Source organism: Plasmodium vivax, chromosome 13, assembly GCF_000002415.2.
Source record: "Plasmodium vivax chromosome 13, whole genome shotgun sequence".
NCBI classification, from domain to species: domain Eukaryota; phylum Apicomplexa; class Aconoidasida; order Haemosporida; family Plasmodiidae; genus Plasmodium; species Plasmodium vivax.
Window position 1 is genome coordinate 1,253,694 of NC_009918.1, and position 10,556 is coordinate 1,264,249.

At 40.0% G+C, this 10,556-nt stretch overlaps 2 protein-coding genes and 3 non-coding genes across 5 annotated transcripts; all 5 read right to left on the reverse strand.

Moving 5' to 3' along the window:
- Positions 1–2,504: 2,504 nt before the first annotated feature.
- PVX_254310 lies at positions 2,505–2,623 on the reverse strand. Its single transcript, XR_003001230.1, has one exon. It is a non-coding gene; the product is annotated as a 5S ribosomal RNA (ribosomal RNA).
- Positions 2,624–3,601: 978 nt separating this feature from the next.
- Positions 3,602–3,720, reverse strand: PVX_254311. The gene has a single exon (XR_003001231.1). It is a non-coding gene; the product is annotated as a 5S ribosomal RNA (ribosomal RNA).
- Positions 3,721–4,199: 479 nt separating this feature from the next.
- PVX_254312 lies at positions 4,200–4,318 on the reverse strand. The gene has a single exon (XR_003001232.1). It is a non-coding gene; the product is annotated as a 5S ribosomal RNA (ribosomal RNA).
- A 2,579-nt stretch (positions 4,319–6,897) lies between these two features.
- Positions 6,898–7,308, reverse strand: PVX_085540 (calmodulin, putative; the record flags this gene model as incomplete). Its single annotated transcript, XM_001616721.1, has 1 exon — positions 6,898–7,308. One exon carries the CDS (start codon positions 7,306–7,308, stop codon positions 6,898–6,900), a length of 411 nt encoding a protein of 136 aa, XP_001616771.1.
- A 451-nt stretch (positions 7,309–7,759) lies between these two features.
- On the reverse strand, positions 7,760–9,249 carry PVX_085545 (hypothetical protein, conserved; the record flags this gene model as incomplete). Its single annotated transcript, XM_001616722.1, has 3 exons — positions 8,351–9,249; positions 8,123–8,217; positions 7,760–7,804 (listed from the first exon to the last, which is right to left on the reverse strand). The coding sequence occupies exons 1-3, from the start codon at positions 8,709–8,711 to the stop codon at positions 7,760–7,762; spliced, it is 501 nt and encodes a 166-aa protein (XP_001616772.1). The 5' UTR covers positions 8,712–9,249.
- Between the last annotated feature and the right edge of the window lie 1,307 nt (positions 9,250–10,556).

Consider the following 10,556-nt stretch of genomic DNA (forward strand, 5'->3'; position numbering starts at 1 on the left):
ATTTCGCCCCCTCCATGGCTGTCGATAATTTTTACGAATTGGTAAAAGCATCGCGTCGGTGCGGCGAAGAAGGTATATTCAATCAGGGTAGGCAAGTTAGCCCCCTGACCATTGGCGAAAGGGCAGTGTTCTATCGGTTTATTCTCCTATCTTGTAAGGAGGCGGCAAGTAGGCGGTAAATAGGCAGCAAATAGGCGCTTGCTTCGTAACTGCCGCATTGATACAATTCGTAGTAGGATGCATAATCGTATGGTGAAAAAGCTAAATGCGCAAATGGCCCCTAAGTGAAGCTCTACAGGAGCGCATTTTTACAAATTGGGGGAATTAGCTGTATTTTTTTTCTATTTTTAAACTCCCCATATTACGCGGATTTATTTTTTATATAAAATTTATCAGAGCAATTCGGCAAAATTGTAATTGCCCAAATGGGGGTTACTCTTCCGAAATGCCACGCCCGCGAGGAGTCAGAAAAGCGTAACAAATTGGAAGAAAAAAAAAAAAAAAATTCATTTCTGCGGTGAAAGCGGTGATGCTAAAAAGTATTTAATTTATTTCGATGAATCAAAATTTCAATTGAGCCGCGATTTAATGAATTGGCACGTTGAGCATTATTCTAGGCCCGCGCAAATTTGCCTTCCGCGCAATTTAGGCATAGGTAAAAAAGGCCCTAATGCCCCTCATCATTCGTATGAGCACAATTTTTAGGTTTGCCCCAAGGGGGTAAGCTCTTCACAGGTTAAATATTAACGAAAAGGAGGCTTCCTTATGGGCAGAAAAATTGCCCACAAAGTACCCCAAAAAGTGGGTAACCAAAATGGCTCTTTTTTAGCATATACATACATTACGAGTTTGTATGTACACCGTCTGGCTGTATGCCCTCGGGTATGCAGCTGTAACTTTTAGAGACACGCAAATTCGTTTGCAAAGATCATGGGATGCTACAATGTGGAGAGGATATTCAACGCCTAAAGTTCGTTCCCGTCTATCGCAAGACACCAGTTACTGAACATGTCCTGTTGGAAAGAGAACATGTTGAAGTAATGATGAACTGCAAACCGCCTCAGGCTGGAAACAGAGCAGGGTCAGTGGTCGCTGGTGTACGGTGCGAAGATTACGGTTGAGCGGGCAAGGTGTCCGAATCTCTCTGACAGGGTATGTGCACCATTGTTTTTGTGCAGCCAAGTAAAAAGAAAAGAAAGGGGGCATACATTGCGCGTAGTACTACTGATGGATTGTGAGCACATGGCGTAAATTTCGCATATTGCGGAGAATAATCAATCCCGTAAGGGTGGCTTTCTCCTTGGGAATATGGTCATGCGGAGAATATGACCATACATGGAAAATAAGGCGAATGGAAATTACGGTGAGCGCTTTGGTAATGATATGGCTATATCACTATGGAGAATAAGTAAAAATGTGGAGAATTACAAAAAGATGGAAATTATGATTTTGCGCCTTGGTAATGATATGTCCCCGTGGAGAATAAGCGAATACGCGAAGAATAACCCAATTAATAGGCCTCCACAGCTTCATACACACACGAACGCACATGTGTGAATAACATTTCCCTGTCTAACGCTACGCAGTCGCACTAGCCAAAGTGCGCACTTACGTTACGAGGTGGATGGAAGGCTCGGATATACGAGAAATGTATAGGCCATGCAGCCACGGGGAAATTTGGAAAACTGAGAATTATATAGGCCATGTTAGAAAAATGGGATAATACAGATTAGCTGTATATTATCAGGGTAAAGGGTTTAGAGTTACAGTGAACATTCATTAGGGTTTACCAAAGTCGGGGTAGTAGCTATTGGTGCGAACACGTTTCCAACTTTGGTACTACTGAGATACTTTCCTTCCCTGTAGGCATATGAAGATTATTGAGAGAAATCCTAATTTTTTAGCTAGTTATATTATTCCCGTATAAAAGGCTTCTTTCCTTTATTTCCCTAATTTCCGCTTTAAAGCTTAAAATGAACGGTGGCTAGCCAAAATGGCGCATCCCTCATAAAATTTACTCATAAATGTGGAACTTGCCCCTTTGGCTGATTTGACTGTACAGTAAACAGTAACATTTAGGGTAAAATATAAGTTTTGTTATGTATAACTCTTCTGTTCCGTTCAATGCTTAATAAAGATAACTGGCCTAGCGGAGCGCACGATGGAACTAAATCTATAAAATTGGCAATAATATTATCTGTAAATGGCTAGCTATGCCTTTGCCGATATGAGCGGGATTCCTTCCCTTATAAGGAGAAGCCCCCACGAAATGTAGGTGATATGGTAAACCCATAATATAAATAACGGCGCCCTTTCACATAAAGGGGAGGGACAAACTGGGAGCCTCTCTTTACCCATAATTTTTTTTTTTTATTTCCTGTTGAGCGATTCAACCGATAAGCTGAAAGAACGTAATATTTTTATAAGAGGGCTTTACTCGTTAATTTCTAATGGCGATCCAAAACATCCGACGCAATATTTTCAAAAAATTTTGTGGCAAAAAAAATGACTCATCACTTAGTGTTCCCGAGCGGTCTCCCACCTCAGTACTGGCCAAGCCTTACAGTGCTTAACTTCAGAGTTCTGATGGGATCTGGTGTGGCCACTGTAGTGTGAACGAGTCGAAAGTATAAGGTAACTGAAAGGTCATATTGTTTTGCGGCCCCTTCACTAAATGTAAGCGGCGCCGAAGGGTACCGCTCCTCCCTCACAGAAAGGGCATATAAACATACGTTCACATATGTGACGCGTAACGGCCAAGCAGTACATATAATAATTGAGCACTTATGTATGCATAGTCGGCAGGCCATCCAGCACGACGCTCAAAGAACATGACAGTAATCAGCGCAGTTCGTTTCCCCCCAAGGAGTAAAGAACATTTTGTATGTGCCAATTTAATACCTCTTAAGGAATGATACTTTTGAGATGGTATCGAACGAGGCGAATCTCAAAAAAAAAAAAAAAACATTTGCTAGGGCGCCAAAAGTACAGAAAATTATATGGATTTTCCCGAGAGGCCATCATAAAAACACAGCCTTGGAACAGAGGAACTGCGCATGGATACCTCTCAGTAGCTACTAACGGAATATTCTTAGTTAAAACCGTTGGGTATTTCCATCCCCAAGAGGGTTAGCATTGGACCGTACGCGTAAAATCGCACAATTTGAAAGGAACAATGCTGTGGGACTACGCCAATGTAAGCGTATTCCCTTCCTAACTTAACGACAAAGCAAATTAGTATTCCCCCGAATATCCCCTCAAGTGGATCAATCACTAAACGAAAATTTTACGCAACTCTATAAGGTTTAACAAATGGTAAGCGTTATTATTTTATTTTACCAGCTAGGGCAAAAACCTGGTTTAAATTCCCCTACAAATAGGTAACAAAGGCAAAGTTCTTTGCAGCATTCAAAGGTATGGGAACATTCGCGCAATTTTTTCCCCTTCATATGTAGCCTTATTTTTTGCTGAATTTTCATTAGTAAAATTTTTAATCACCTGTTATTATGCATAACATGAGGAGGTAACACCTCTTTTTTTTTATAATGGATATATGCCCCTTTTTTCCCATCATGGGATGCAAAAAATTTTGGCCAAAAAAAATGACTCATCACTTAGTGTTCCCGAGCGGTCTCCCACCTCAGTACTGGCCAAGCCTTACAGTGCTTAACTTCAGAGTTCTGATGGGATCTGGTGTGGCCACTGTAGTATGAACGAGTCGAAAGTATGGGGCACTGGAAAGGTCATTTTATTTTTTCTTTGAGAGTTGCCATATTGCCCAGGAGGCCCTCCTGTATGGTGCCCCCCACAGATCCACATCGAATGAATTTTTTTCCTTCTTCCTTTCGTGGCTCCTGTCACTATCGTTTCATTTATGGCAAAAAAAAAAAAAAAAAAATGACGTGACTTTTTTATAAAAAAAAAACAAAAGTGCGAACCGCTTAAAAGTTCCGTTTGGCTAGCTGTTTCCCCAGGAGTCACCCTTCCTTGACGGCTCCGGTGGGATCCACTGCGCCGTTGGTCCCATTTTTGCGTACAGCTTGAAAACCTTCCCATGGGAGAATAATTTCCCATTAATGCGCATACTGTGCCTTTTTTTTTGCATAAAGGGAAGAAATCAAGCTTCTTATAACAAGGGGCAAAACTCTATTACATGGTATTATTATGTGCTGCTTTTCTTTTCCCGAGGAGCCAAAAAAAATGACTCATCACTTAGTGTTCCCGAGCGGTCTCCCACCTCAGTACTGGCCAAGCCTTACAGTGCTTAACTTCAGAGTTCTGATGGGATCTGGTGTGGCCACTGTAGTATGAACGAGTCAAAAGTATAAGGCAACTGAAAGGTCATATTATTTTTTCCCCATAATAACGCAATTATCAGCACTTATCGTCGGTATTCCTTTTTCCCCAGCTTGGCCGCGAAAGAGAGAAAAAAAAAAAATTAATTTTACCCCCAAATTATTTGAAGCCATAATTTTTCCTGCCCATGCAAATAACTGCCGATTGCTGATTATATTTTTTTTGCGGCAAAATTTTATTCCCAACTTTGTAGCAACAAAATAGGTTGAAATTGCTCAACAAATTTGAAGTCATTTTTAATGATAAATTCCCCCCTGACATGACTCAAATTGTTACGCAAAAAAATTATGCCAAGCGTTTGCTTAAATATGTGGCAAAAGATTTGTAAAATTTCTTTTTAAAAAAGCTACCAAAAGAAAAGTGTACTATTTAATACTATACAAGTCGGCCTTTTATGCGTATTTTCAGGCCCACTTTTGTGAAAACAACCAAAATTAACCACAAATATGAAGCTGAATAAAGTTATGCAGTTAATATAAAGTGCGTCGTGTGTTATCATCTTTGTTCCACTATGGAACTTCGTTCGCGCGTTAGGTTTCAGACCAGTTAAAGATAGTTGCACAAAATTGGCTGCTAACATCATTTCCTTTCTGGCAGCGTCACTATTTTGCTTCGCTTCTTTTAGTACAACGCTTACTTCCCATTTTGTATGTAGCGAAAAACTGCAACTCGTCCGCCTCGATGCGGCCAGTTATCTCCCCCTTGTGCGAAAGGAAAAAAATGCCAACAAGGGAACATAACACTCCCTTTTACATAGCCAAAAAGTGAGCGAAAAAAAGACACCCAACCGCTCACAAAATGGGTGAACAACTCACACCGGATGGTAGTAACCACCTAATAGGTATCCTGCCTTCTAATGTAATAGAAGTAAGCCATGCTGCACTTCTTAATCACAATAGAAACGCCATTCCCCCGGTGGGAAATTCGCAAATGCGTTTAAGCATTCGTTCGTACGTTATGCCTGCATATGCGCTTCCTAACTCGGGCAGGGCCAAACCGAGCGAACAGGTACCCCGTCAAACGACCTAACCGGTTATGAAAATAAGCATACAAAAGGTATGAAAAAATGTACGCGATTTTTTCTGCTTTCCATACTGATGGTGAGCTTTATTAGGGAGCTCTCCAAAAAAAAAAGAATATTTTTTTTGGTACGTTCCATATGGCATACTATACTTGCCCGTATTGATAAACAGTTCCATCCTTCTCCCCCACCCTGAAGGGATAAAACTAAGTTGCAGCCATTTGCAAAAAGGGAGCATAAATTTTTCATGTTCTTCCTCCCACTAGGGCGGAATAAATCATCCATTGTAAAAAAATAAATAATAAATAAGAACAAATTTTATGAGCAAATATTCCTACGAGCAATCCACTTACTCATAGCACTTTCCCCCTTTCCTTTACCATAAAAATAAAAAACATTGTGGGCTACTCCGGGAATCGAACCCGGGACCTCTCCCACCCTAAGAGAGAATCATACCACTAGACTAAGTAGCCTCATTTTATATTATACTACTCTTTCACCCTAAACGTGAATGCCCGGAACATATAATAAAAAAAAAAATTAAATAAACCACGAAAAAAAAATTCATTTGAATGCCTCATAGCCAGTGCACTCACAGGAAAAAACAAAGCTTAAATAACCGCTTAATCGAATTGGAAAGACAAAACAGGGAATATATCCTTGCGTATTCATACCATTGCATTCGTATGCAACAGCAAAGCGCAACGTAAGGAGAGCAGTTAACATGAAAAAAAAAAAACATAAGTTACCTACCGCATGAGAAGAATGCACCACATATATAATGATGGCACTTCCCATTTGAGAAAGTCCCTCCCTTAAAAGGAGAAGCGCTAAAGGGTAACCGTCAAATAATTTTGCTAATGCGGATGGGAATAACAACCTGGATAGAAGGGGAAAAAAGCTTTTCTCATACGAAAGGGCACTTTTTTTTTTAATACATATTGCTGTGGCGAGACATGTACAATAACAGTAGCTTACATTTGTGAGAATTTTTCTTCAAACAGTTTTAACGACGCGGAATTATTACAGAATGTAGAAACGTGTGCTCTACACATTTGGAGGTTCCATTAACAAGCGACATACCTATGCGTGCGTGCTTGTCCGAGGAATACTCAAAATGGTGAGCAATTTATTCTCCCTGAAAGGACATTTCTGCTCGCGGATTAACCGAAAAAGGGAAATTTAAAAGCGTTTTGGTGGAGTTCTTTTGGGGGCAGTTAACGCGGTGGGTTTGATCTACACTTGGCGGTTTACTATGATGGCGGGGGAAGGAAACCCGTTATTTTTTATTTTTCTCCAAAGGGAACATTTTAAGGAGAGAAAAATAAACTGTGTGGAATAAAGGAGAGAGTGGCGCCACTTCTCCATTAACAAAAAAAAAAAAAAAAAAAAAAACACAAAAAAGGGTAAAAAGGGGTAAAAAAGGGCAAAAAAGGCAACAAACGTGGGACAGTATACGCGGATTACCGCTTCTCTACATACACGAATAAACCTTCACAGCGCTGTTTCCACAGCCCGGCTCAGGAAAATACCTTCTGCGCAAATTCCTCTATGGATATAAAATTCTTATTGTACGGATCAACGAACTTCTTAAATTTCTTGCAGTCTTCATCCGTTAAAACATCGCTCATTGTCATAACTAAAAAAATCATTGTATCTACGCTCAGACAGCCACTGTTATTTTTGTCTAACTTTTTCAAAGTGCGCATTAATTTTTTTTTAGGGGTCAGTATCCCTAGCTCCTTCCTTGCTATCTTGGAGTACTCCTCTAGGCTATAAATGATTTTATTATTTTGATACAGCTTGTTATAATCGGTCGATACTCCTATGAGTCTTAGGGCATACACTAACTCGTTGAAGGTTATGCACCCGTCAGCGTCCTTGTCCATTATAATGAACGACTCACTAATTAAGGCACTTGTCGTGGCCATGGTGACAAAGGGGGAGGCGGAAAAATCTCACGTAAAATGGTGTTCAGTTCACGTGGTGCACACGCGCGAATGCAAATAATATTTTATGATCCTTTAATGGAGGTAAAAATAAAGCAACTCGAGGGTGTTACTATCAAAATTAACAATAAACTGTGGCAGTGGGTAGAAAATGTAAAAAGCAGCAAAAAAAAATAAAGTCAAATTTGTTTTCTTCAATTTTTAACGATAAATAGGATAAGCCTGCACATAAAAAGTGTATTAGCTGTTGCGGTGGGGAAAAAATGGGAACTACGTTCGGAAACAAATGGGTTGAAAAAAAACTCGGCAAATTCTTCCCTTTCTCTTTAATATTGTCAAAAAAAAAATTTTTTTTTTTTCTTTTGGATGGCAAAATAGCTAGACAGTTCGCGGCCGTGCTAGCTAATTTTGCTTCATATTTTTTTTTTTTTTTCTACATCTCTTGAATTAGGCCTTCCTCGCCCTGATCCTCCGGTTCCTGCATGAACGTTCAGAAAAAAAAAAAAAAAAACAGCCATTATGTCAGAAAAACAGCCATTATCTGAAAAAATATCAACTGCTGTCCAAAAACATAGCAACTGTTTTCCCCCAAATGTAGCCATTATTGCGAAAAAAACTCCCAAACATAGAATAATCCATTTTTTCCTCATGTACAATTATGAATTTCTCTCTATCGAACGAAATAGAGCAAACTGCTGTAATTCCGCGAAAACAGCTGTGCAGTGCTTTTCCAAACAGAGGGCACTTTTTTTGCGCATTTGCGAAATGGGCGCCTTGGCCGAATTTTCTTTCCTACCTGATTCACAACGTCCGCGACTGTGATGTTCATGTCTTTAAGTTTGCTCTCGCTTAAGTTGTCGTTGCACACGTCGAAAATGCCCATGGAAACGTCTGCATCGCGAAAGGGGGGAAATAACGTCTCGAAGGGAAATGTGCATACAAGTTTATACATATGTACATGCATATGCAGCTTGTCTTCTGTTCGAAAAAATAAACGGAGATGATGTAAATACGTGGTGCTTACCCATGACAACGCAAGCTTCGTCGCTATTTTCACAGGACTGATCAAGGATGTCCTTGTCAATCCGCACACTGTCTGTATCCATATTTCTTAAATCTTCGTTCGATTTCTCCATCTTTGCCAGAAATTTTTTATATTTCTCTAAGGACGAACTGCTTATTAAATCTTTGTGGAAGCGCGGTTTTTCCCTCTTTGTTTTTTGTTCTGGGGGAGTGTCGTTCGGTACGTCCAGATCTTCATCTTTGTCACTAAGCAAAAAAAGCTTATCCTTTGCGCCTTCTTTGAATTGGTCATCTAGTAAACTCTCCCTCGAAATTTTGGCTCCACTCCTTTCCTTTTCATCATTTTTTTGATTTTCGTGCATATTTTTAAAAACGATAAGGTGGACGGGAACAAATCGGCTTAACAGTTAAGTGTAAAAAGAAAAGGAGCAAGTAGTCCTCCATAAACAAGAGTTCAAACGAGTACCAATGCGTGGCTTCTCTCCTATTGTGCGATGAACGCCCTGTTTTCAGGTAACTTTATCAACAGGTAATTTCACAGATCGGGGGAAGGGAAGCCTTTCATAATTACCGCTGTTTATAAATACGCATGCTGTTCGTTCGGTTTGAAGAAGCGTTAGCTACAAAAATGTACTTTATCGCAACAGTGTTGGAAGGTTACTTCTTTTTTTTTAATTGCGAAAAAGTTGCCTTAAATGAAGGTTTCGAAGAAAAATTGGCTAAGTTCCTGCTTTGTTTCACTTTTCCTTTCCGCACAAGAATAACTCTCATTTTTGCCGTAAAAACGTACACGTTGGTACACGTACATTATGTGCACTTTAGTACGTTCGCGCAGTCGCTAAAAAAAAGGAGCTTAAGTGGGACGCCCATTTGTGAACGCTGCTCTGCAATTTGGCCGCCTTTTTTTTGTCACAAAAAAAAAAAAAAAAAATAGAAAGGGAGAAAGAAAGAATTCTCTGGGGAACGAAGAAAGGAAAACCGCGCAAAAAATGTAAAGTGCAAAAATTAAGGGGACAGTTCTGCGTTGAAATATGCCCCTTTTGAGCAGCAAATAAATCTTTGCAGTCAACACGCACGTCCGCATACGTCAGTGTGTTCTTACTGTTGCGTAGAACAATGCGCAATCGGCCATGTAGGAACTTGTAGTTTATATTCACACACGTGCAAATTTGCGCTTGCGCGCATGTTAAGGGGGAAGAAACATGAGTTGAACAGGAACACTCCCAGAAGGGGCGTCAACTGAGGTGTAGCCATGTAGCAATGTAACAATGCAGCAATGTAGCAACATGCTAATGTTAATGCTTTTCACCGCCTCAGCTGGTATAACAACTTCGCCATTTCGCCATCTTTTCGCATCTTTTGCAATAATTCCCCTTTTTTATGTGATAAAAATGTATGCGCAGAAATTACATTTTTTTTTTTTTTAAATAACCCAATTGGTTTGGCTAAACTGTGAAATAAATGCGACTGGGCAGTTGTCAGTTGATGGAATTGCTGGTAATGCTGGTACTGATGGTTATCGTCTGCATAACTCGTGTCATGTGGTTTCCGTGCGTCCCTTCACAAATCATCATGATGAGGCGCTTTACGAAAATTAAAGAAGTTGCCTTTTGGCCCACGTCAGTTTGGGAGCTTACGCTGAATAAACACCCCAATATGCGACAACAATGTGCACATGGGTATATATATATGTATACGTATATGTATACGCATATGCATATGCATATGCACGTTTGCACTCCTCTTCGAACTGGCACGCCAACCGATTAAACGATTGGCTCCTGCGGGGGGCCAACAATAACCGCCTCTTGCATTGTGGCCTACTTTTTCAAACGCGCAGGCGTTAGTGGAGATCTGCCCTGTTCTGATACGCGGAGCGAAAAGGGAAGCTTGCCTTTTTTAGCGACCTATTTAAGGGAAAGGGCAATTTTTTCTTTAATTTTTTCTACATTTGCATGCTGAATGCACATGTGAGGCAGGGGCTCCATGTGGACATGCAGTTTTTGAAAAATCACAATCGAATAAATCGACAACCAAATTTTGTAAGGTGAAAGAAAAAAAAAAAAAAAAAAAAAAAAACTCTATATGTATACAACCACTCGGTTAATTCAGCGAATAAGGGAAATGCTAAGTTACAAAACAAACACTCTGCAACAGGAAATATTTTTCGAACGACTATTGTAAGTGGTTCAAGTTTCGCTTAAATG